Source organism: Mya arenaria, chromosome 8 (genome assembly GCF_026914265.1).
Source record: "Mya arenaria isolate MELC-2E11 chromosome 8, ASM2691426v1".
Taxonomy (NCBI): Eukaryota; Metazoa; Mollusca; class Bivalvia; order Myida; family Myidae; genus Mya; species Mya arenaria.
In genome coordinates, this window is record NC_069129.1 from 66,929,606 (window position 1) to 66,953,221 (window position 23,616).

At 37.0% G+C, this 23,616-nt stretch overlaps 3 protein-coding genes across 4 annotated transcripts in view; 2 read left to right on the forward strand and 1 right to left on the reverse strand.

The window, feature by feature from the left end:
* Positions 1 to 245: 245 nt before the first annotated feature.
* On the forward strand, positions 246 to 3,090 carry LOC128244494 (galactoside 2-alpha-L-fucosyltransferase Sec1-like). Its single transcript, XM_052962495.1, has 2 exons — positions 246 to 303; positions 2,126 to 3,090. The coding sequence occupies exons 1-2, from the start codon at positions 246 to 248 to the stop codon at positions 3,088 to 3,090; spliced, it is 1,023 nt and encodes a 340-aa protein (XP_052818455.1).
* Positions 3,091 to 5,295: 2,205 nt separating this feature from the next.
* On the reverse strand, positions 5,296 to 7,874 carry LOC128244804 (hydroxylysine kinase-like). Its single transcript, XM_052962885.1, has 5 exons — positions 7,623 to 7,874; positions 7,391 to 7,501; positions 7,025 to 7,158; positions 6,673 to 6,844; positions 5,296 to 5,749 (listed from the first exon to the last, which is right to left on the reverse strand). The coding sequence occupies exons 1-5, from the start codon at positions 7,831 to 7,833 to the stop codon at positions 5,319 to 5,321; spliced, it is 1,059 nt and encodes a 352-aa protein (XP_052818845.1). The 5' UTR covers positions 7,834 to 7,874; the 3' UTR covers positions 5,296 to 5,318.
* A 2,939-nt stretch (positions 7,875 to 10,813) lies between these two features.
* LOC128242490 (cyclic nucleotide-gated cation channel beta-3-like) overlaps positions 10,814 to 23,616 on the forward strand; it is a 53,735-nt gene continuing 40,932 nt past the window's right edge. Inside the window, exons 1-4 of one of the 2 annotated variants that reach the window (XM_052959648.1) lie at positions 10,814 to 10,949; positions 11,130 to 11,194; positions 12,252 to 12,445; positions 13,255 to 13,433. In XM_052959648.1, coding sequence (XP_052815608.1) covers positions 11,138 to 11,194; positions 12,252 to 12,445; positions 13,255 to 13,433 — 430 coding nt within the window. In that variant the 5' untranslated portion in view covers positions 10,814 to 10,949; positions 11,130 to 11,137. Of the gene's footprint in view, positions 10,950 to 11,129; positions 11,195 to 12,251; positions 12,446 to 13,254; positions 13,434 to 20,935; positions 21,869 to 23,616 lie in introns of those variants that run through there. The other variant, XM_052959649.1, reaches the window with a different exon arrangement.

Here is a 23,616-nt window from a genome sequence, read left to right on the forward strand (position 1 = left end):
AAAGGTGCGACACGGTGAACTATGACAGGCTATATAAGCGGCATAGCTCTTCAATTTCGGTGTTCACTTGACTTGTGTTCATATTTTTCCCATGTAATACCCGTAATACAGAATTGAACCCATCTGTGGCGGATCCGTGGTCTAGTGGTTAGTGTTATCAACAAAAGGGGTCAACGGTTCAATTTACCGCTTCGTCATTAGAACTACTCTCCTTCTGCCGGAAGTGACGTATAACGGGATTCAAAATGACAGTTGGTGACGCCAAGGATCTAGAGGCCCTGGTGGATGAGGGGACATACCCGTGTTACAATGCAATGATATACGCTGAGGAATATCAATGGACCTAGATAGCTCTAACCAGGGTTATATTCTGTATGCGCACTATAGCCCACAGCATATCGTGGCTAAAACACTCCATGGGCCCGACGCCCTTAATGGTTTCTAAAGCCTTGCCGTCCTCTGGTAAGGTATACATTATATCTCAATAGAATCCCATACCGGCCAACTCGCTGCCAAGAGTCTGGGTGTACAATACACCACTACAATCGTTAAGGATGGCCTTTATCTCAAGTCAAATATTTTTCTATTAACTTCATTATATTCATCAAAATAGGTGGAAAGTATCTCATAAAGGCCCGTAAAATGGCTTCCTAAATGCCTAATATCAATATCATTTGAAGGCCCCCCCCCCCCTCTGGGTGCCGTCTCAATTAAGTTAATGAGGCTTAAGGTAAACTTCTAGGCGTAACCTCGTTTTGGGCGTGAAGTGCGTTTCAATCACAATAATCGAAAGGACTTCACGTTTTTTTCTTCAGAGCACTTTTAAATATCAACGTAATGCTTGCAACTAAGACATCTTATTAAAACTGGGTCCTGGACCCCAATAGGGGCTCTGTGCCATTACACCGTCGAGGACATCCCAGTTCAATTTTCAGGATTGAGGAGTTTGCCCTGATGCCACCATGATCCCCCATAACCTAGTTAGGGGGGAAGAGATGTCAAGTAAGTTAACACTACTGGATAAATTTCCAAACAGTTTGTGCGCTCCTTAAAAATTGAAATTCAAGTTGATCCATTGCAAAATGCAACATATTTAATGCTTCAATGAAATTAGGTACAAATAAATAACTATAGTGATTGTAATCAAACACGAAGACTCACGACGGGTGGACAACGCGTACATGTATGTCAATACGACAAAGTAAAAACGAGGGAAATATACATCTGTTTCTGCTTAAACAATAAGAGCAATCTTCAAAACATACCAGCCCTCTACCATGGTTTTGGATATACTGAATGGACGGCCATGATTTCAAATAATAAAGCGCATTTCTTAGTTGTGTCGGTCCAATGTTCGCTTGGTACAACCTAGTCAAACAATCTGATGGCCAGTTTTGTGTTTTCGACACCGCGGTCCATTTCTTAAAAAATACGGGATAGATTACCTTGACACATAATTGTTCCATCCCGCGACAAGGTCAAGAGCTCAAGTTCCATCCCCATCGGTTCAAGGTCAACGTATCAGATATTTAACCATGTCATACAAATACCGTCACTTTCAATTTGTGTTCGTTTTCCTTGCAAACCGTATTTATTTTAATTATTTCAGTCCAGTTATAAAAATACATTACCCACAAGAGTACGATGCATGTGGTAATAAAGAGACCTGATTATTATTGTTATTTGTATCGAGTAATTTAGTTAACAGGAATCTTCGAAAAGATGTTGAGGGTATGAATAATTTATGAATGTGGTGGTTTTTCCACCAAGCACTTAGACCAGTCTGTTCCACGCCCTGGAACATTGCTAATTAAAAACACTATAGTGACTTGTCCTTTGTCTTTGACACGGTATGGTGTAAAACTTGACGGTTACGTTTATTCATCATGGCTATTTTCTATTTCAAACTTTCCAACAGGATAACGTTATTTAAAGGTAAGATTATCACGTTTTGTCTTCAGAACCGTTAAAAGAACTAAACTGGTAAACCTTTGTACCGGTGGTACTTATCTGGTTAAATTTTGTACCGGCGGTACCAAACTAGTTTACTTTTGTACCGGAGATGCACTTATATATATGCCAATTGTTGGTGTAACCTTTGTTGATGCTAATTTTCCACTTGCAGGTCTACTTCTTGGAGCGAGTACCGTTACCCTCGTGTTTCTCGTGCAGATGACCTTCACCTTCCGCCCAAACATCTCTAACATGGCCACCGGCCAGTGGTCTCTGTCTCCACGGCACTATCTGTGCGCGGACACCCGTGGTCGCCTAGGCAATCAGATGTTCCAGTACGCCTCCGTATTCGGTGTCAGTAGACGCACTAACATGTCCATGCGAATTAAACGCTCCGATCTCGTGGCCAAGTACTTTCACGTGTCTGCTGCGGATGTCTTTGATTTTGATGACTCTTGCAAACAAGCTGGACTTAGGATCGAGTCAAAGTGTTGTTCATTTGATCCAAAAATGCTACGTTTTAAAACAAACAAAAATTGGAAGTTATCTAGCTATTTACAGTCATGGAAATACTTTGAACATGTTGAAGAGGAGCTGAAAATGGAGTTTAGATTTAAAAAAACAATCGCTGTTTTTGCGGAGCGTGTTTTTGAGGAAGCAGTGAAGGGGACGAAGTATTACGGCAAAGGCGGAGCATTTGTCGGCATCCATATTCGCCGAGGAGATATGGCAACGTTTGCTGTAAATGTGAACGGGACAAAAGTGCTCATGTACAATGTAGCTCCGATGCATTATATTCTTAATGCCATGCGTTACTTTGTCAGCCATTTTCACAAAGTGGCATTTGTCATATGTTCGGATGAGATGAGTTGGGTGAAAAATAATTTCACCAGGTACAAGTATTTATTAAACCTAGTTTTTATCCATAACAGAAAAAGCATCGTTGACTTGGCAATTTTGTCTAAGGCAAACCACACCATAGTGACATCTGGCACATTTGGCTGGTGGGCTGCATGGCTAGCAGGGGGGACAACTGTGTATTACAAACATTTCGTACCCGAGTCAAGTCCCCTTAGATCTCAGTTTAGCAGTGACTTCTCGGACTATTATCCGCCCGGCTGGATTGGTATGGAGTAGAACATGATATGCACCAAAGAATAACAGCCACGTAAATACAGACTGTCCACATATATGCATACCCCCCGCACGCTACCTTAACTTGCATTGTAAATCAAATAAAACAGTTTGTGTTCTGCATTGTGTGTTCGAACTAATTAATTTTGTAATCAAAGAGTATGTAAACTATTAAAATTCTGTTATGAAGAGAACTAGTGACGAATTCCATTACTTGTTTGAGTGTGACATCATTTCGACGAAGACAGAAAAACATCATTATAGCCATGATAATTCTTACAAATTTGATATTATGAATTGTAAAAAATAAAATAGACTTGTTCGTCTCGAAATATAATCAAAACTATATTTTTAGTGTTGTTTTAAACTTTAAATGCATTTATTTTGAGACTTTATAAAGCTAAGATGTCTGTCGTTGAATGACTGCATCATACCTTTTAAAGGGACTCACTCGTGTTTTGTAAAATGCATTTTTTACGGATTTTTTTTTCAAATACGAAAGAATGTGTGTCAACATTTTGAATGTTTAAACTAAGTTACTGACAGCTGGAACCCTTCAACAAATGTTGATAAAATCATATATGCTCAAATATTGTCTTAAAAGTCCACGATTTACCAAACCGTTACTAACGCAACAACAAAAGGTTGTAGTGGGATTGATTGGTTGATTGGAATTACACGTGATACTTTCAGTGTATTTTATCAATGTCAACATATCCAAAAAGGTATATATTAATATGAGTCACCGGATGCCATCGACTTTTTTTACTGTACCAGCATGAGTTAGCTCCCGACAAAAACAGATTTTCTTTTTATACTTTAAATTCGGCAATTTCGGTAGCAAAGCATACACTTTTTATGACAAGTGTTTTCAGATGCATTACCGGGAACACTTACTTTTGGTGCCAAAACATAAGCGATTCGCATTCGTTTAGACCGTCTAAGACGTGTCCAGTCTTTGATAAACTAGAAAATTATTTTATCAGTTTATATGTTGGTTTTACTTAATTCCAAGTTCATTGTTTTCGAGTTGATGCACTAGTTTTGTAATTATCGGCAAATGTTTGGATAAATGATGTTTAATGTGCATATACACTAGTTTAAACACCCAGTGAGCTCGTGTTCCAGTAAGATCGTGTTCCAGTGATTCAAACGTTTATTGATACAGCTAATTTGATACCTGTGTGGTATTTGGATATGCGCGCAGTGATTTAGATTATGTTAATAGTCAAGTCGGCCTTTAAATAGTTCTAAGGAGAGTGAAGCATTATTTCTTGAAAGGTGCGTGAAAACTGTTTTATGGTGACATTTGAAGCGAGAAATAAAAATATTTGGACAATTGAATGAAATATGCATGGACTGAAATGACAGCTGATTTGTCATTGGATGCATATGAGGCAGGTCATCTACTGGTCATACCTAATCTTCATGTCAAGTTTGATGACCATAGGTCCGGGAATTGTTGAGTTATCACTCGGACAAGCTTTGGTCTTCCAACAGACCGACCGACATGTGCAAAGCAATTATATAACCCCTCTGCTTCGAAGGGGGGCATAATTTCTAGCATGGTTCAATTATTGGATCTACTTATCTGAGGTGGGAGAAAAGAATTTCTAGCATGGTTGAATTATTGGATCTACTTATCTGAGGTGGGAGAAAAGAATTTCTAGCATGGTTAAATTATTGGATCTACTTATCTGAGGTGGGAGAAAAGAATTTCTAGCATGGTTAAATTATTGGATCTACTTATCTGAGGTGGGAGAAAAGAATTTCTAGCATGGTTAAATTATTGGATCTACTTATCTGGGGTGGGAGAAGCTTGTCTCTCGTTCAGTGTCGTTTGGGCCATTACCTTTATATTTCAATGTGACGACTATTGGGTTTGGGCTTGTCCCTGTGGTTTTCATTGCATTATTGCAAAGCTAGCTTTGTTTGTAAATCAATTTTATCAAAGTGTAAATAACAGTCATTCTCAAAAACACTTGTTATATATTAGTATGTACACTTTTTGATAGTTCTGATAACCAAAGCTACAAGTTATATTTGATCTCATTTGTAGTCATGCGCCTTATTGTATGCCTAATTTTGATCAGCAATTTCTATTTAATATTTCATTAATGTATCTATAAACCTTTTGTATTGATCTGGTGCATGCAGTTTTATTTGCCTGAAAAGTATGAGTACAAAATCATAAGTAGTTCTTTATTTTATTTTGCAGTTAAAAGCCCGTGTCAACTAGGTCTATCAAGTCTAGAATAAAATTGTTGATCGCTTACTTTCCATAATACCTTGCACACGGTGAGCGACTCTTCGTGTTCCAAGGCAACATAGTCATTTCTAGAACGTTCCTCCGCTAACGTTTCTGCATTTAGAACATACATTTGCAGTAGTCTAGAACAGATAAGCACCCGGAGACACCTGTATTCCATATTGATGAGTGGAAACTCTTGCACATATCCTCCATAAACCTTATGTGCAACATCCAGAATATCTCTTTGTTTAAAACATGACGTCATCAAGTCCGCCATGACGATCACAATGTCTGATACCGAGAAGCTTGAACAAGCGTCTCCAAAATCTATGATTCCTGATATGACGTAATTTCCGGTAATATCCTGACGTACTATTATGTTGCAGTTGTTGATATCACCATGTATAATACCTGCAATGATCGAATGGAAATAAAACTGAAACTCCTTTTATTTGTAAGTAGTAACGACGAAAGTAGTAATTAGTTACCTTATTAGGTAAAGATGTTTATAAATGTACATGTATGACCCCCCCCCAATAGCAGATAAGAAGTCACTTCGCATCAAAGGTCCTTGGATAGTTTTAGATTATGATAAACATCCATTCCAAGTTTGAGGAAAGTGTTCATAGTACTTGAACAGTTACAAACGTTGTTTTACGAGTTGATGAGTTATATTTTCAGAAAAACACATATATGCGTCCTACTGACAGCAGTGATTAAGTTAAATGGAACATATAAAGTTAAGAATATGGGCAGTGCAGATTATACAGGCCTACAGAGAGTTGCTTAAAGGTCAAATGAAGTGGTAATTGATATGATTATAATGCGGTCAGTTTCGTGCAACATTCAAGCAAAACATTTAAGTTATTAATCATTGTATACTCTTCAGGTCATGACCAACTTGCCCGACAGGTCTGAGGACCATAGGTTCAATCGTTCTCTTGATATTTATCGGAAAAAAATTGTGTTTAGGGTCAATGTGACGTTGACATTTGACCAGCTTACCTGAGAATCAATAGGCAGGTCATGAATATCATACCCTGAGGACATAATGCCCAAACATACTCTTGTTATCAACCGGACAAGCTTTTTTGTTCAAAGTAACTGCGACCGTGACCTTTGGCATGCCAATCAGTTATCAATCAGACAATGATTGGTCTACGGATCGAGCGACCAATTGACCGACCGACATGTGGAAAGCAATATATCCCCGCTCATTCAAGTGGACATACTTATGTATCCCATAAAAATTCACAACCTAGCTCTGTTGGCAAGGTAAAAAACAACGATAAACGATCAATGCCGTATTCACAACAAAATGCTCTTAAAATTACCTCTCCGAAATTGTTTCATCAGCGGCACAACTATATCACTAAATGACTTTATGATATTTTCTCCAAGGCGTCGATCGTCGCCAATGAGATGGCGCTCCACCAGCGACGAGAGTTCCGGTAGCCGCGACATCTCCCATAGCGTATCCATATGGTCGCATTTAAAAGAGAGGGTCTAAAGCGGATATGAAGGAATGTAAAATCAAATCAATAACTGCACTTGTAGTTTAAAAGACGTGTATAAATTCAATAAAAGAACAGTGAATGTTTCTTTCAATTAAATATATTGCATGGAAGTACGCTTTTATCATGTACATGTATGGATATATATAGCTAAGAAACCATCGGTTGTGACCTGGAGCGCCCTGCTGACTCGGCCCGCCAGTCTTCCTGCCTCCAACAGTAGATCGCCCGGGTTCCCTGCCGCCAACATGGTCACGCCCGGGATGTACGTCAGTAAATACGCTGGATACTTGACTGTCCCTCCGCCTTTTTAAGCATTAATTTTAGCAAATGTTGTTGAATACCTTAAACTGTTTGATTAAAACATACATCGATGAGCTAAAATTGATAAAACAAAACAAACTTAAAATACGATGTTCTGATGATCTTCAAAAAATAATGGTGGTCCGCAAATCAGTGTCATTACGGTTCTAAAACTCTTATAACCATTGCAAATGTACTTATTATAGTAATAAATTAATACTCCAATGTACTAGACCTATCCCATGCCAGTCAATGAAGCAGCAGTCGCGATGTTGTGTTGTTTTGAGAGGCCGGCAGGTCGGGATGCCCGCTCTATGAAGGTGATCCATCACCACGAACTGCAGGTCTGAAAGAGAGTGACTGCCATGACTGACACTATCAAATCTAAATTTTGGCAAACTATGTTAAATTGATTAACTTGAGTACAGCCATCACTGGTATATGATTTAAGGAACTGATATTCTTACCTAAGTTATGTTCGTCTGTCTTTGTGCATATCTTTAAAATGAACTCTTCGGGGTGTCCGAATGTAAGATGTTTGTCCGAATCAATGTCACTTAACACTACTAAGAAATTTAGATCTTCATATCCGTCGAGTTGCACATATTTAACAAGGATTTTATTGTAATTCTTTCTCAAACATATATCTAGAGCTTCTTTTTTGAAATCTTCCGCCATTTTAAGACAGCCCTAGTGTTGCAAGTTATAAGAACACGTTAATAAAGTACCCGGATGTAAAAGGATGCAGTCAACAATCACGGCACGAATACTGCCGCTTACCAATATAATCTAGGCATCAGGATGGTGCAATCTGCAGCTGGGCGTTTTCGATATATCTTTTAAAAGGCCTTTCATGGCAACGGAAATAGAAAATGCAGAATCCTGAAGCTTACATGAGTAATATTACAGAAAAACAAATCGTTGTGATTTCATAAAGGGACACGGCCATGTTTTTGTAAAATGCGATTTTTTGTATGCCGAAATAAAGTGTGGCAAACCATTATTAGTGTATAAACTAAGATACAAAAAACTGTAACCCTTCAGTAAATGTTGATATTAGCTTTTATATCGTCGTTCAACAAACAATTTTTATTACTTTTAATAACGCTAATTGTCACTTAATTATGACTTTGTTGTTGCGTGATTGGTTAATTGACATGCTCACGTCATGCTATCAATGTATTGTTAAAATGTAAAATATCCATCAATTTTGTTAACGTCCTGGTGGCAAAGGCGTCCGTTTTCTAATGTTTTCTTCACATTGCCGGCGTGGGTTCGCACCCAACTAAAACCAGAGTATTTTTTATATTATTATTTTGTATTTTTCTGAAATTTCGATATCATAGAGTCAAATAATGATAAAATAATTGTTTCAGATACATTGCAGGGGAAAACTTATCTTTGGTCAAAAACCATGAGCAAATGCCTTTAATATATGTATCTACATGTTGATGTGTATAAGTTTACATATATATTCTTCTGCTTTATCAAGATTTAAAACGATGTTTATTACTTCTTGAATCACATGTCACTATTAAAGCTATCATTTTGAGGCGATTAAATATAGTTCTAATTTTATTTTTGAACACACTCATGGTAAGTACAAACTGCCGTTTGAAATTAATTCATCCTATGTTGGATATGAAAATAACAAAGACATATAGGAAAAGGGAAATAAAAATATATTTTTTTGTCTGCTGCATCATTCAAACTCGAGGACTTAAGATCTCTAGACCTGACCCTAATAGCACAGCATTTAGGCTATTTTACAATCTCAATTGCAACTCATTTTATCTCATATCATCAAAATTGATTAAAAATATAAAACGTTTTACTCTTTTTTCTCGTAGGATATGTTCATAAAAACTGGTCAATATTCAAGCATTGCCATTGCTATTTCGGTGCGGGTGAACCCACCTCTGAGATATTGTGTCGTACCACCCACAGTGGCTTGATGACAAAAGGTCATTAAAGTCACAATAAATAATTTCAACTATCCAAAATTTTATTGATAATATACATGTTCAAGTATGTATAAAATATAATTTTGGCTAGTTGAATTTATTTATTGTGACTTTAATGAGCCTTTTTCATGAAGCCACTGTGGTACCACGTAATAGATACGGCATGTCAGGTATGGCATGTAAGGTCGGAGCGAGCGAATCGAGCTAGCCCTTCTTTCTGAATCATTTATGTTCTATTTTTTATTCAGTCGGCTAGTTATTGATGGTCGCTACATTATTTAATTTGCTGTAAATGTAAGAAATGTAATAATAAGATGACATGATGTAACATCTTAATGATTAAAAAAGGGCGGATTGTGTCTTTGCCTTCGTATCTTTGTCTCTTTGGTTCCCTTCGTTGTCAAATAAATAAGATAAAACTAAACAAGAAGATAAATAAACATTTTGACGGAATATGTGTTTTAATCTCATTCGCTCCTTTGTCTCTGTACTATTGAATTTGCCTCGTGTCTTCGCGTATTTGCCGTCGTCCCGTCGATCCGTCGCATTCGAACTTTTGTACTTCCGTGTCTTCCCCGTCGTCTTGTCGCGTTTTCGCTCTAATGCGTCAAGGCGAAGACACGATGGCCCTAACGGAACACCGTAACATATTCAACCTTCATAACATAACATACATAACATAAGGTTTATTTTCGATGTAAGCATATACAGCTTCTAATTGTATACAAATATTACTACAAGCATGCATGAACATGGAATGTATAACAATAATACGATCATAGCATACAAAATGGTAAACCGCAATGATCGCGGCAGTGCGTAAATACATAGCTATACAATATATATCACACAGGAATGTTGATAAAAGAATATCTCACTTTATATTTACACTTATTTTTGGTAAAATTTGGCTTAGATAGTGTAACTAAAATGCTAAAAAGCTTGTTTTATCGACTTGACATACATTTAACCACAATCAAACATCATTTAACCAATCAAAAACGTTGCTTTGGGAGCTCAGATGCAATCCGAATATTTCATATATCGGAAAAATGCGATTGAAACAATATGCGTTCATCTTAGGAAGTGCACTAAAGTGTTAATATATTGTTAGATAATAAAACTCGCATGAAAATCGTTGCTGCCACTTATACACGTTATAATTAACCGATAATGTAATTTAACCAACACTGTTCATCATTTTCGGAAACGACGTCAAAACCATATACACGCAGTTGCAGACGCTCTTGTTCGCCTCCTCAAAATCGTTAAAAAATATATATCAGTACTAAACTCCACTTACTCAGCGGGGAAATATGGGTTTCCTTTAAGTTTGTAAAGTATACGCATTAAACAGCATTTGCATGTATACATCTGAAAACAAATAAATCTCAGAGATGGGCTTTTGTCTCCAATGAATTACATTATCCCCTACTCATGTTGTTTATGTCCTTTTAAATTCTATTTATTTCGCGATGTCTCACAGCAGTACATCAGTTGGCATCGCTGTAAAGCTGAAGGCGAGTTTGCGTGAAAAATAACCAGCAGATTTGCTTTCATCTGTGCACTAATGTCCTTGGTAATCGATAAGTTGGTTTCAATGGAAATGTTTGTTTCTATGGCAACTAGACAGGTATCACACGACAGTCTCATTACCATCTGGTGACCGGCTTGCGGTTATTAGCAATAAATAACGCACATATTTGGTTTCAAAATGGCGGATATACATTTCTAGGGATTTGGGATGATAATCTTCTAATACCTTTGAAGGAATTGTTATTAAATTCCGTCACATCTTTGTGGATACAATATGTAAAATAGTGTATACAGGTAAGTCCTTTCTGCAATTTCGTTTTGTATCAAGTTACATTTATTACACTATAAAGTCACATTTTAAAGAACATTTCGAGAGATAAAATGATCGCGTTTTTAAGGTAACATTAAAATATAAGTTTAAAATCTTTTCGTTTTCACCTCATGGCAATTACGAGCGAGTCTTGTTCATTTTAGTACAAGCCATGTCGTCGGACGGAAGTTTCTGTAGTAAAACGGGACCCAAAGCCCCGCTTATTCAGGTAAATGGACATACTTTATCATAATACATGTACCATGCTCGTGTTGAAAGACAAATCTATACTTATATAGATGTACAGCCAGTGGCAGATGGTCATGTTTCGACCCGGGTGAGAAAAAACAGCAGTGGCGACATTTATAAGCAGTGATTGAACGAAGTAATAAATGAATAAATGGTTAATTGCTTGTTTGGATGTTTCAAACCTGAGAACCTGGCTGGATAGATGGATGGCTGGATGGATGGATTGGCATATTGGTTGGCTGTTTGTCTGGCTGGCTGGATTACTGGATGGATGGCTGATTGCCTAGCTGGCTGGATGGATGGCTGGCTGGCTGGATATCTGGCTGATTGACTGGCTAGCTGATTGGCTGGCTGGTTCGATCGATGGCTAGCTGGCTGACTGATTTGCTGGTGGACAGGTGGCTGATTGGCTGGTTGGATGGCTGGCTGGCTGGCTGGCTGGCCGGCCGGCTGACCGGCTGGATGGATTAATGGCTGTCTGTCTAGCTGGCTGTCTGGCTGTCTGGCTGTCTGGCTGTCTGGCTGGCTGGCTGGCTGGCTGGCTGGGTATGATTGACTGTCTAGCCAATTGCTGGATGGCTGGTTGGATTGCTTTCTGATTCACTGTATGTCTCGCTGGCTGGCTAAATTAGATGGATGGACAGACCACGGACGAACGAATGTACGAACGAATGAATGAAAATAAACGAAAATGCATGAATGCATTTATGGAGAACGAACGAACACATGCATGGTTAATGCAAAATGAAATGACGAACTAACGATTAAACGACCGAACGAGCAATGAATGTAATGGTTGACTTAGTTATTTAATGCGTAGATGAACGGTTGAGCAAATGAAATTATTTGAGTAATCAATGCGATACTTTGTATATGTAGTATTTTATTCTGTCCAACATTGGTTCAATACCAGAATAAATCTAACTCGGTTGTCGTTAAACTTTATAACATCTGGCTGCATGAACGCTTACACAGTGTTTCGATCAGTGCTATGCAGATTTGTTGAATTAATTACTCAACTACATTCCTGCGGCCAGGTGACGCAGATCGTGCACCCAGATGACGACCATCACAACGCACCACCGAGTCCGCGCCGCCTGTCCGTGCCTACCATCGGTATCGACAACCCGGTGTTTGGCCCGTGGGACGGAGAGGACGATTTGATCTCCATCGGGCAAGGGGAATTGAACGACCTCCACACGCCCCTTCCACAGACGCCATTTAAGTATCGGTATGTTGGGTAATGGCTTGGAAATGCAGTTTAGGTTTAAATATTATAAAAAAGAACAATTGGTTAGCATTACCTAAATCATTATGATGATTACTTTACATACATTGTGTTCCGCCAGAAATTTAGAGCATTGAAAAATAAATTGTATATCACGAAAATATATTTTGCTATTTGAAGTTTGCTGAGCAATCAATAATCGACATTCAAATGTAGGCAAAAGCAACATTTTTGACATTCGACTTTTATGCTCTAAGCAACATTAGCGACCGTTGGCGACATTTTCGTTATGTATGACTTTAAAGCTGCACTCTCACAGATTGAACGTTTTGACAACTTTTTTTATATTTTGTCTTGGAACGAGCCATTTTTTTGCGGAAATCAGTGATACAAGACTGCTGACAAAAAATAGATTGCAGATTTTTATATTAAAGTTCAAAAATTGATGTTTTGTGCATTTTTCTAAACCGTTAGTAACGGTTTAAGCAATAAAACATTAATTTTCGAACGGAAATATGAAAATCTGCGATCTGATCTTTTGTCAACAATCTTATATGATTGGTTTGCAGATATTTAGCAAAAATTTGCTCGTGACATAAGTGACATACAAGATTATACTAGTATTTGCATTCAAAATATTAACGACATTAGCGATATTCCTTAAATTCCTGTTGAAAAACAATGTTTTTACCATCACGTTTTGTTGATAAATCACTAATCGTGTTCGAGTTTATCGTGTTCGAGTTTATCGTGTTCGAGTTAATCGTGTTCGAGTTAATCGTGTTCGAGTTAATCGTGTTCTCTCTCCCCAGAGGCGAACATTCGGGTGTGTTTGTGTTTGAACCCGACTGTCAGAGCACGTATTCCCGGCGCGGTAGCTACTCCTTGGAAAGAACCACCCCAGGGCTATTGTCCGCTAACTTCCCCCGCCGCTTCAGCTTTGGGACAGCCAGCACGGACAAGTCTAGCCTAACTGTTCCCAGTAACAGGAGTAAGTCTTACATAACATTAAAGTTAGTATAGTATTAAGATGCTCCTATTCACCAATTCGTCTTTCTCATATCCCCATGCACAAAAACACCCCTACATCCGACCCACAACTTGTTCCTTTTTATTAAGTGAAATAATTTAAAGGGACTCTCTCATGTTTTTTGGGCCATAACATAGCTTACCTGGTAATGCACCTGAACACACTTATTTTATCATTATTTTAATCTATGATATCGAAATTGCAGAAAAAAATACAGTTATAGTATAAAAAGTTTTTTGGTTTTAGTGTGGTGCGAAACATGCCGGTAAAGGCACGAAAAAAAATAATAGAAAACAGATGATAATAATAACATCACGTACTAATGTCAATCAACAAATCACCTAACAACGACTCAACTCAACTATAATACTTTATTGTAAATAAAGGCCTCCGGCCCAGAATACAACATAACATTGTAAATACTGTGAAATCATTAATGTTCGTGGGGCATTAATGTTCGTGGTTTTCGTGGGTTGGGTGATCCACGAATTCAAGATCCCACGAAATATAAACCCTTTATTCACTTTTCAATTGCCTTGTTACGTACATACTCTAGTATATTTTTTACAGAGGTCGCAGTATACAGTGTTAAAACCTGTCTCACTGTATAACTTATGATCATTATTCTGTTAATATATTATAACTGCCTTTAACAAATAATGAACCAAATCAATTAAATGTGTTTTATGCAGCAAATGACAGTTATAAGCACGTGGTTAAACGTGTGCTGTTAATGAAAATCTCCAAGTTTACAAGATATGCATGATGAGTTTCCATACTCGATTTTTTTATTTAATGAAATAATTAATCGATTACTAGTACATTGAAGGTTACTAAGCACCGAACGTGACAATATACGCACCTTTTCGGTGTTTTCACAGTTTGCAAAATTCTTAATTGGCATTCAATGGCTTCCCATATCTGTATTTATGATCAGGGTACATCTTCTTTTATTACTTTATTCCCAATTAAATCGATAAGTGGCATGGGTATATGCACTAATTGGCATGTCGTACCACATTAGCAAGTGTCATAAACCGAGTGACGTAGAAGACGGAAATCACGGGCCAGCGCGTGGATATTATGCAGACGATCTAGGACAATCGCATCTTCGATTATTTTTTTCAAAAATGAAAATCCACGAATTTAAGTACCCACGAAATTGGTTTTTTTTCGGCAAACCACGAAAATTCATGCCCACGAACATTAATGATTTCACAGTAGTATATAATTGTGCCCCCTTGCTATCACGATTATCTATCGGTTTTCAATAGCAATCATTATTTTTGAAACATAGTATGCTACTTGCTTTAAAGTAGTTAATAAATGTTGACTGACATGTCTGACCATTGAACCAATTAAAAAGGTAATTTGTTCTTATTTCCCCGTATTGAGGACACTCAAAAAAAGGCATGATCCACATTTTCAATGATCTGTACGTTCAGACGTGTGAGACAATAAAAACAGATGCAATCATTACGCTGAACATTATAATGTCTGCCTAATTCTATATTAAGTTTATGGTTAGAGCATCTAAATCGCGCTAGTGATCGCCTTATCTGAAATGGTATGTCAATGAATAAGTACTTTTCAGGATTCAATAGCGATTTAAAGCATTTATAAGTATCGCAGCGCGATGAGCTATCGATATCGTTATGCCAACTTTGCGCCATACAGTCTGTAACGCGCTGTTTGAATGAATATAAAAATGGTCATGTTCCCGACATCTTGTGTAACCTAAACATACCCAAACCCAAACCTAAACAGCAAATCTTTAATACAAGTTGCCCATGTACGTCTTCCAATGTCGTCTAAGGATTTCAACATTAAATAACAGTTTACTGGAAATTATGGTTTGGCATTTGCAGCAATGTACACCAATATTTGATACATTTATAATAATATATAGTGCAAAGTGGAAGACGTCCGCATTTACCCAATACCATGCTATTATTTATACTAGAATTATCACCCAAAAAGTATCTGCAAAACTCTACATGTGATCGTTCAATTATTTCACTGTGTTCATAGCCCCATATTTCAGACCCGAAGGTGAGTATTGGGGTGACCATGCTATCAAACAATTTAAAAATATCGGAATTGGTAAAATATCCAAATGGTTTTTGGTATTGTCTGATAGAGAGGCTAGCCTTACGAGCCTGTGATGCCAATTTTGTTTTAGCTGCGGTCCATGATAATTTTGGTGTAAATAATAAGCCCATGTATTTATAAATTGACACAGTATTGACTTCTTCACCGTTTAAAAACCATTTCTCGTAATTGCGCAATGGCCCCCCATTCCTAAAGACAATAATTTCTGTCTTTTTTAGGTTTACTTGCATGCCGGTATCATGGCAAAAACTTGAAATTGCATTGAGTTGTAATTGAAGGTTATTTGCTGTATGCGCACAGTTCGCTATATCGTCAGCATACAAGAGACAGTAAATATCTGGAATATTATTTGAAATGAAAATGCCATTCCTGAATTTTTCTTTTATATATGCAACTAAATCATTAATATAAAGAGAAACTATTATCGGAGAACTCAAATCACCTTGTCTTGTGCCTATATTACATAAAAATCCTTGAGTAATAGTATTTCTGTCAATTTTAACATGTGCACGTAGTTTCGAGTACATGGATGTCAGTACTACTAATAATTTCCCATTCATACCTTTCCCTGCCAAACTAGAGAACAACTTAAAGTGTACTAATAAATCAAACGCCTTTTTAAAATCAACGTAAAGAACATAGAAACGACCACGTGGCCGTGTAATATACTTTTGAACCATACTTTGTAGGCAAAATAAGTTATCCACGACCGAATACCCCGACCTAAATCCCGCCTGTGATTCCTCAATAATATTCTGAGTATCCGCCCAAGCATATATGCGGTCGTTTATTATACTTGAGAATACTTTATACATAACATTTATTAATGATATGCCCCTATAATTGTTTGGGTCTTGCTTGCAACCTGATTTAAAGATCGGAACAATAATACTTTCACTCCAAGAATCTGGAAATTCACCTCTGTCTAGAATGCGATTGAATAAGATATTGAAAATCGGTGTTATACTAGGGATAGTGTTTTTATAGAATTCTGCCCCTATTCAATCTTTACCGTGTGATTTGCCTATTTTTAGTTTCTTCAAACTTTTCTCTATGTTTTAACACTCCTAATGATTTGCGACACTTTAATTTGTCATACCAAAAAAAATGCATTTTACAAAAAAACATGAGAGATTCCCTTTAAATATATTTATTATGAAACAGATGACTTGAAACAACAACAACAACAACAACAACAACAACAACAACAAACCCTCTTATATATTGAACATTGATTCTGAAAAAGAAAGACGTGGCCGATACGTTTTGCAAGGGAGACCATTTGTACCAATTTGTGAGATGTACATATTGCTCGAGTTATGTGTGCACACTTCAAAGAAATTTTCTAAATTTTTCTACTTTCTAAATCAATCGTTTTATCAGGGTGAGGGTGGCCTATTGTATTTGAATCTGCATCACAACCGATAGGTCGTAGGTGTGAATGCCCTCTTGCTCTCAATGTGGACAATCAGGCCCCAAATCACAAAAGAAAACACTTACGTCAAATCTCAACTCATTTTACCAAAATCCTGATATCAAAAGTTACTAAAATCGTATTTGTTTTACTTCTTTTAAAAGCGCATTATTTCAAAGAAAATGTTGATTTAAACTTTTTGTAAAGATTCCAAAGAAAACATATTCAACAGCATAAAATAAAGTACAACTCAACGTTCTTTTAATTACTCAAGTTTATTGTTTGCTTCAGGCCACTATTCCTGGAAACATCTTCAGCTTAACAGACTAAAGTACCCTGTTAAATTTAGCCAATTTAATTACTTAAGTCCCAGAATGTTTTAGTGATGTTAACTCTTTTGTATGTTTATCCAAGTGACTTCTCTTAACTTTTTTGATATTTTTATTCCACAACGATGATAAAAAATGCATTTATCACAAGTACAAAATGCAATAAAATCGAAATTATAATCCATCAGATCTAAACATTGATAAAGTTTCATTCGAAAATGCTTGCATCACATTCATTATAGAAACAGAAGCTTTATTTTCCTCATGTGAAATTCCATTTGAAATTTTTCAGTATTTGTCTAATTATTTGTCCAGCCTAAAATCTCAAACAGAGTCCGGCAACATGCAAACGCTCCCGCCCATTTGTCTACCTCGTTAGCAAATAATGAGTCAGTGGTCGAGTTAATTTAAGGATTCCCTTGATAGTTCCCACCCATTTCTGTTGAATAAAGCATAGTTTGAAGCGCGGGGTTTATTATCTGCGACGTTATCATAGTTATGTACGCACTTTTTTTCTCTCTAATTTATCAGTACTAGGAGGTACTTGGACTTTAAATTTGGCTTTACAAAATAAATAATAAAAAAAAAAAAATCATGCTTGTCTCACTCTCAACCATTATATCCGTAAACAAATATTGAAACTCTCGGAAATGAAGATACTTCTCACATTGTGTCACAATAAAAAAGTGTGGTGTGCTTGATACTGTTATGAGGTACTTAAGTTTACAATAATTATTGTCAGTCGGACCAAATAAAAAAGCCTTTAAATTTTATAGAAGCAGTTTGTAATATAAAGCTTGTCCGAATGCGAACCGAGCAACATTCAATATATATGCACCAGTCAATTGTAACCACGGCCACTCAGGTCCCAGGGGATTTTACCAGCAGATTGTCCCCGCAGGGCGGAGACTGTGCCCGGGCTTGGCTGCACCGAAAGTCAAAGTCCCCGCTATTCTCCGGACCTGGGGGGGGGGGGGGGGGGCGTGGTTACAAATGACTGGTGCACTACAACAATCGTGAATGCACGATTTTCACAACGTTCACGATACACGAGATAATTTGACATTTGCTTCATTCAAAAAATCCCACCAATGGCGACATTCACAACATAAGTACAGAAATATATCTACGGTCATGGACAACGAGTTAGCAAAAACATTTTCTTGTCAATGAGAGGAATATTGGATTTCCAAGGTGACAGCCAACGGTGTTATCGACACTTGTTGTTAAACCAATATAATTGAATGGTATGCGAATATTATTATATAAAAAGAGACCTGCCACCAATCTGTTATTCTGACGTCACACAGAATATGTAACAGGAAGTATTTTGATTTTCCTGAGAACAATATATGATCCATATTATTAATCAATTGACCCGTTCTTGCCGATGTTGGCTTTAATCGGGTTCAGTTATGGTAACTACAAAGCGTTTATCGATTTCCATCAGCACAAGGCAGGCAGAATTTCCACTAGTTTTATCTTTCTGCTGTCCCTAGATGCATACCGCAGTTTTCTCGTTACTGTTCAGCTAAAAAAGCTTCTTAATGGATTTAAAGGCGCATACTTGTCCCAGTTTGTTCTTTCTATTACTTTTATATGAACATATATAGAAACATATTATGAGACAAGCTTTGGCCTTTACACGGCTGCGAAACAGTGGCTCCAGCTCTTTTTGGAGCTGTGTATAAAAAAGGGCCAATGACACTTCCGAGCTAGAGCAAAAGAACGGATATCATCGTAAAACGTAAGTATGACTCGTTATTTCATCTAATATCACAATTATGAGGGCTTTATTTTGTCGGGAATAAAAATGACCGCCTGTTTACCGGAATAAGCATGTTTATACTCTTTTTCTGGGTTGAGCTCAGCCTCCACGCTTTGGCTCCAGCTCCCTGGCTTTTGGCTCCAGCTCAACCCAGAATAAGAGTATAAACATGCTTCTTGAGTGAAATTCAGCTGAAAATTTGTGAAAATGTTCTACTTCCGTTTGTAAACATGCATGTGTTTGATGGGAGAATCGGTTTTATAACTCCATAAACAATATGTTTACAAAATAACCGAAATGCGTGTGAAGATTAAAAATATTAATATGGCACTGCATTCCCCGATTTCTCACAAAAGCCCTCATAATTGTGATATTAGATGAAATAACGAGTCATACTTACGTTTTACGATGATATCCGTTCTTTTGCTCTAGCTCGGAAGTGTCATTGGCTCTTTTTTATACACAGCTCCAAAAAGAGCTGGAGCCACTGTTTCGCACCCATGCTTTAAAGTAATTTAGAACTTTTTAAGCTTTTCCACAGCTTTGGTAGATATCTAATATAGTTCAGAAATAGATATAATCGACCACCAAGTTACGATTAAAGATTGTTAGTAGTGTATGCACTTACACCCATAGATGGTTTGATGCGACACGATCGCGTAACCATTTTTTGTGTAAGTACATACTAACATTATTTTTCAGTTATTTTGTGGTCTAAATTATTCATTGTAAACTACACACTTACTGGGCCAGCCACTTTTTATATATACCGTTTCACCTGATTAAAATCAATGACAGCTTACTACAACTGATTTATTAAAAAAAGATGTATTGGGAACTTGAGAAATACTGCCTTCTTATTGGACAAATTGTCATAAAGATCATTAATTTTGAAGTTGGAAGCTGGTATAATATAGAACTGAATGCGAGAAACGCGAACTATATAATAATAACAACTGTATTGGTGATAAATTTACTTGAAGGTAGTTTGCTGAATATAGAATAAAATATTGAAAGAAAATTACATCAGTTTCCAAATGTTTTGAAATTCAAAGAAATATTACAAATTAAACCTGATGATAACAATACCGAATTCATATAAGTATGTCAATTCCTGAAGTATGTTGTTGATAAATGAGAAGTTTGAAAAATGTAACGTAGTGTAGTTCTCCATTAGAGCGCATCTGTTTGACTGTTTGAACATTATGTTTCAGTAAGATATCGACTTTAATGATCTCATCTAACACTTACTAATGTTAAGAAAATTTAAATAAAATGCATACTCGTTAATTTTCATGTTTTGTGCGTGATGCGTGCAATGCCTCGACATATATATATGATATATGTTCTCATACTGTTGCCATGTATGTGTGATAAATACACTTACTGCTTTGCCACTTCAGCATCTTTTAGACATTAACAGCGTTCCACGCATTGCGCTCAGTAGCCAAGATAATAAACCACTTTAACTTTCTTGTTCTTTTAATTTAACTGATCTATACAACTACAGAGCACATGTGCTCGGAAATGTGACGCCCTTTGACATTAAGTTATGCCAGCTCCATGTTCAATAGGCTCTGAAATGTGACACCCTATGACATTAAGTAATGTCAGCTCATGGTTCAATCAGTTGAGAATAACTGGATTTTCTTAAATACTATGTCACGTTCCAGACAGAACGATCAGTCGAAGCTCAGACAAGAATGATAATATATCTAATGTTGTATCCAAAGAAACTGTATAATGATGAGGCAATGGTTGATAAAAAGAACTCCTGGATTATTGATTTTGGCTGTTCAACCTAGGACGTGTTCTGTGGGAATTGGTTTAAGATAAGCCTGGTGGTAAAGTGTAAAAGCGAACTTGGAACAGGAAGGGTCTCTATAGGAACTATAGCTATCGTTATCATACATAACAACTTGGATTAACAGGTTAACTCTTAAGGATGTATATGAACTATATAACGTATTTGAGAAACACAAAGAGGTCGAATGTGTATAAATGCATTCAGTTTTAGCTAACGCGCAAAAACAAGTGTACGGATGCTTATATCGCCTTGAGTGTGTTATGAGGGTTAGTCTCAAACCAACACCTGTGGATACTATTTATTTGGATTTATATACGAGAGAAAACGATACACGTCAAGAGGACGTCAGGGACTTCTGTTGTAATTGTTTGGTCAAATATTGCGGCGTCTGTAAGAGGATATAAGTCGCCGGGGGGTAATGTAATGTCAGATCGAACAGAGCGGCAAACCGGCCGTGATTGATGGGCATCTACAGACACTCTTGATGTGGTCGGTGCTGACAAAGGCGTGTAAAAACACTTGATACGCATTGACAAAAGAAGCTCCTAACACCATTGTGTAATGCTCCGAGATTGCTTTAACAAATCAGCAGACGACTCCGTTTTTTGGGGCGATTAAAGTAATGTACGCGTAATCCTCGCAAATGTAAAACGAATTTTAAATAAGTTTGAGAACAGCAACTATTTATATTGCGATACAATATACCTCTCCCCGGGTCATAGATTGATTGTGGGCAAGCCAAGGACCCGCGCATGGGACCTTAAATGATTTGGACAACCCTGATGAAAGCCTTCTGGCGCAATGAGCCGAAACGCCGGGAGTACCGTTCTGTCAGTCTTGCGCCACCATGGCAACTGGACGACAGCAGCGATGATGACGATTACGATGACGTCATACAGTTAGAGATTCTCAACCATGACGCCACACGACCGCTTCTTGAAATCCGAGAAACAGATGTAGATCATGGTAAACTCACGATAAGTCAATAACACAATAAAATAGCATGGTAGTAGATGTAGTATAATAATTCAAATCGAGGTTTCACTACAAGTTTACTGGTTTTGCCATACTCGAGGCAAACGTTTATGTTTGGGAAAGCAGTTAAAAGTGGAGAAATAGATAAAAGGCGATATGTAACTCCTTTTTTTACATAAATTAAATAACAATTCTCCAAAATCAAAAGTTGGTTACAGTTCTTATTTTTTACTTTTTTTTAATTATGAACGGTGGGAACAAGCGGTTACAGGAAAAAAACAACAACAACATAGTGGTCAGCTAAGCACCCCCCTTTTCGTAAAACAGATTCCCGACCCTGGGGCAGGGAGTAATATGATCAGAGATAATTCAATGCTTACAAATTCATGCCACTTTAAGATTGCTTAGGGTTGAAGGTTTTTTAATATTTACCGATTATCAATTCCATAACTGGTAACGTTTCCCAATATCATCAGCAGAGTTTCAGAGTTTATTGGCAAGTCGGCATGTTTGGCTTTGGCCTATTTCAAACCACATGTACCTACTTATGGCCAAGACATAAAAGTATGATAATGATATAGCAATTATGTAATGACATACCATATATTTGTACAAAAGCAATATCCTATTACTATATACGAAAATATAACCAATAGAAGCAGCTAAACTTCAAGCTTTTCTTGTCTTAATTTTATAGCGCTATATAATTATAATATTATTATTCTTTATAGATAAGTTTTGTGAAAATAGATCTTATAGATAGAAATATAATCACCATGACCACTGGGTTTGCTAACATGTTTTCATTTGTTTTCTTAGTTCATTTGATGTAAAAATGTGATGATGGGTTCCACGGTCCCGAAGTAATACATATATACCGAACGTGTTTAAAGCTGCACTCTCACAGATATTCCAATTTAACAACTTTTTTTTGTCTTGGAATGAGTAAAAGTTTGCGTTAATATCTGTAAACCAATGATAGAAGATCGCTGACAAAAGATCAGATCGCAGTCTTTCATATTTCCGTTCGAAAATTAATGTTTTATGGCTTAAACCGTTACTAACGGTTCAAGAAAAATGCATAAACATCATTTTTTGAACTTAAATATAAAAATCTGCGATCTAATTTTTTGTCAGCAGTCTTATATAACTAGTTTCCATGGATGTTCGCAAAAATTGGCTCGTTCTAAAACAAAAATTAAAAAAGTTGTCAAAACGTTCAATCTGTGAGAGTGCAGCTGTAAGGTCTAGATATCAGGCTCATTCATACCGTGACACATGCAGTAGACTTTTTTTATAGAAATGCTTTCTACGGCTGGTCATTTACATCGATCGCAAAGTCCGGTAAAGAACAGCATCGTAGTAAACGTAACTACATCACAATCACATTGGAATCGACTTTTCATCATTCATGTCAAGATAAAAACTCCAGCTACGTTATGGAGCGTTGTTTTTCATGATCAGATACAATTATTGTACGTTTTCGGTGACTGCTATTAGCTCCAGGTATCTGCTGAATTCAATCATGAGTTATATATCGGCTTCTGATACAAATATGGTGACCATATTTAGGAATCCGTACGAATATTTTCAACGATAAATCTGCGTTAAATCATGAATGTTTATGTTATTATCAAACAGCCTCAAACGAAAACGAGTTGAATTACACGTGCATTGTCCCACTAGAAAATCAAAGCACTGAAGGCACTGGCGTATCCACTGCAAGTGAGCATGCATAT

Excerpts from the sequence above, each read along its gene's own strand:
- LOC128244494 (XM_052962495.1), top strand. The coding sequence starts at position 246 with ATGACAGTTGGTGACGCCAAGGATCTAGAGGCCCTGGTGGATGAGGGG. Across the intron at positions 304-2,125 it reads GGATGAGGGGACATACCCGT|GTCTACTTCTTGGAGCGAGT; the intron begins GTTACAATGCAA and ends TTCCACTTGCAG.
- LOC128244804 (XM_052962885.1), bottom strand. The coding sequence starts at position 7,833 with ATGGCGGAAGATTTCAAAAAAGAAGCTCTAGATATATGTTTGAGAAAG. Across the intron at positions 7,502-7,622 it reads GACAGACGAACATAACTTAG|ACCTGCAGTTCGTGGTGATG; the intron begins GTAAGAATATCA and ends ACTCTCTTTCAG. Across the intron at positions 6,845-7,024 it reads GAGTCAGCAGGGCGCTCCAG|ACCCTCTCTTTTAAATGCGA; the intron begins GTCACAACCGAT and ends TATCCGCTTTAG.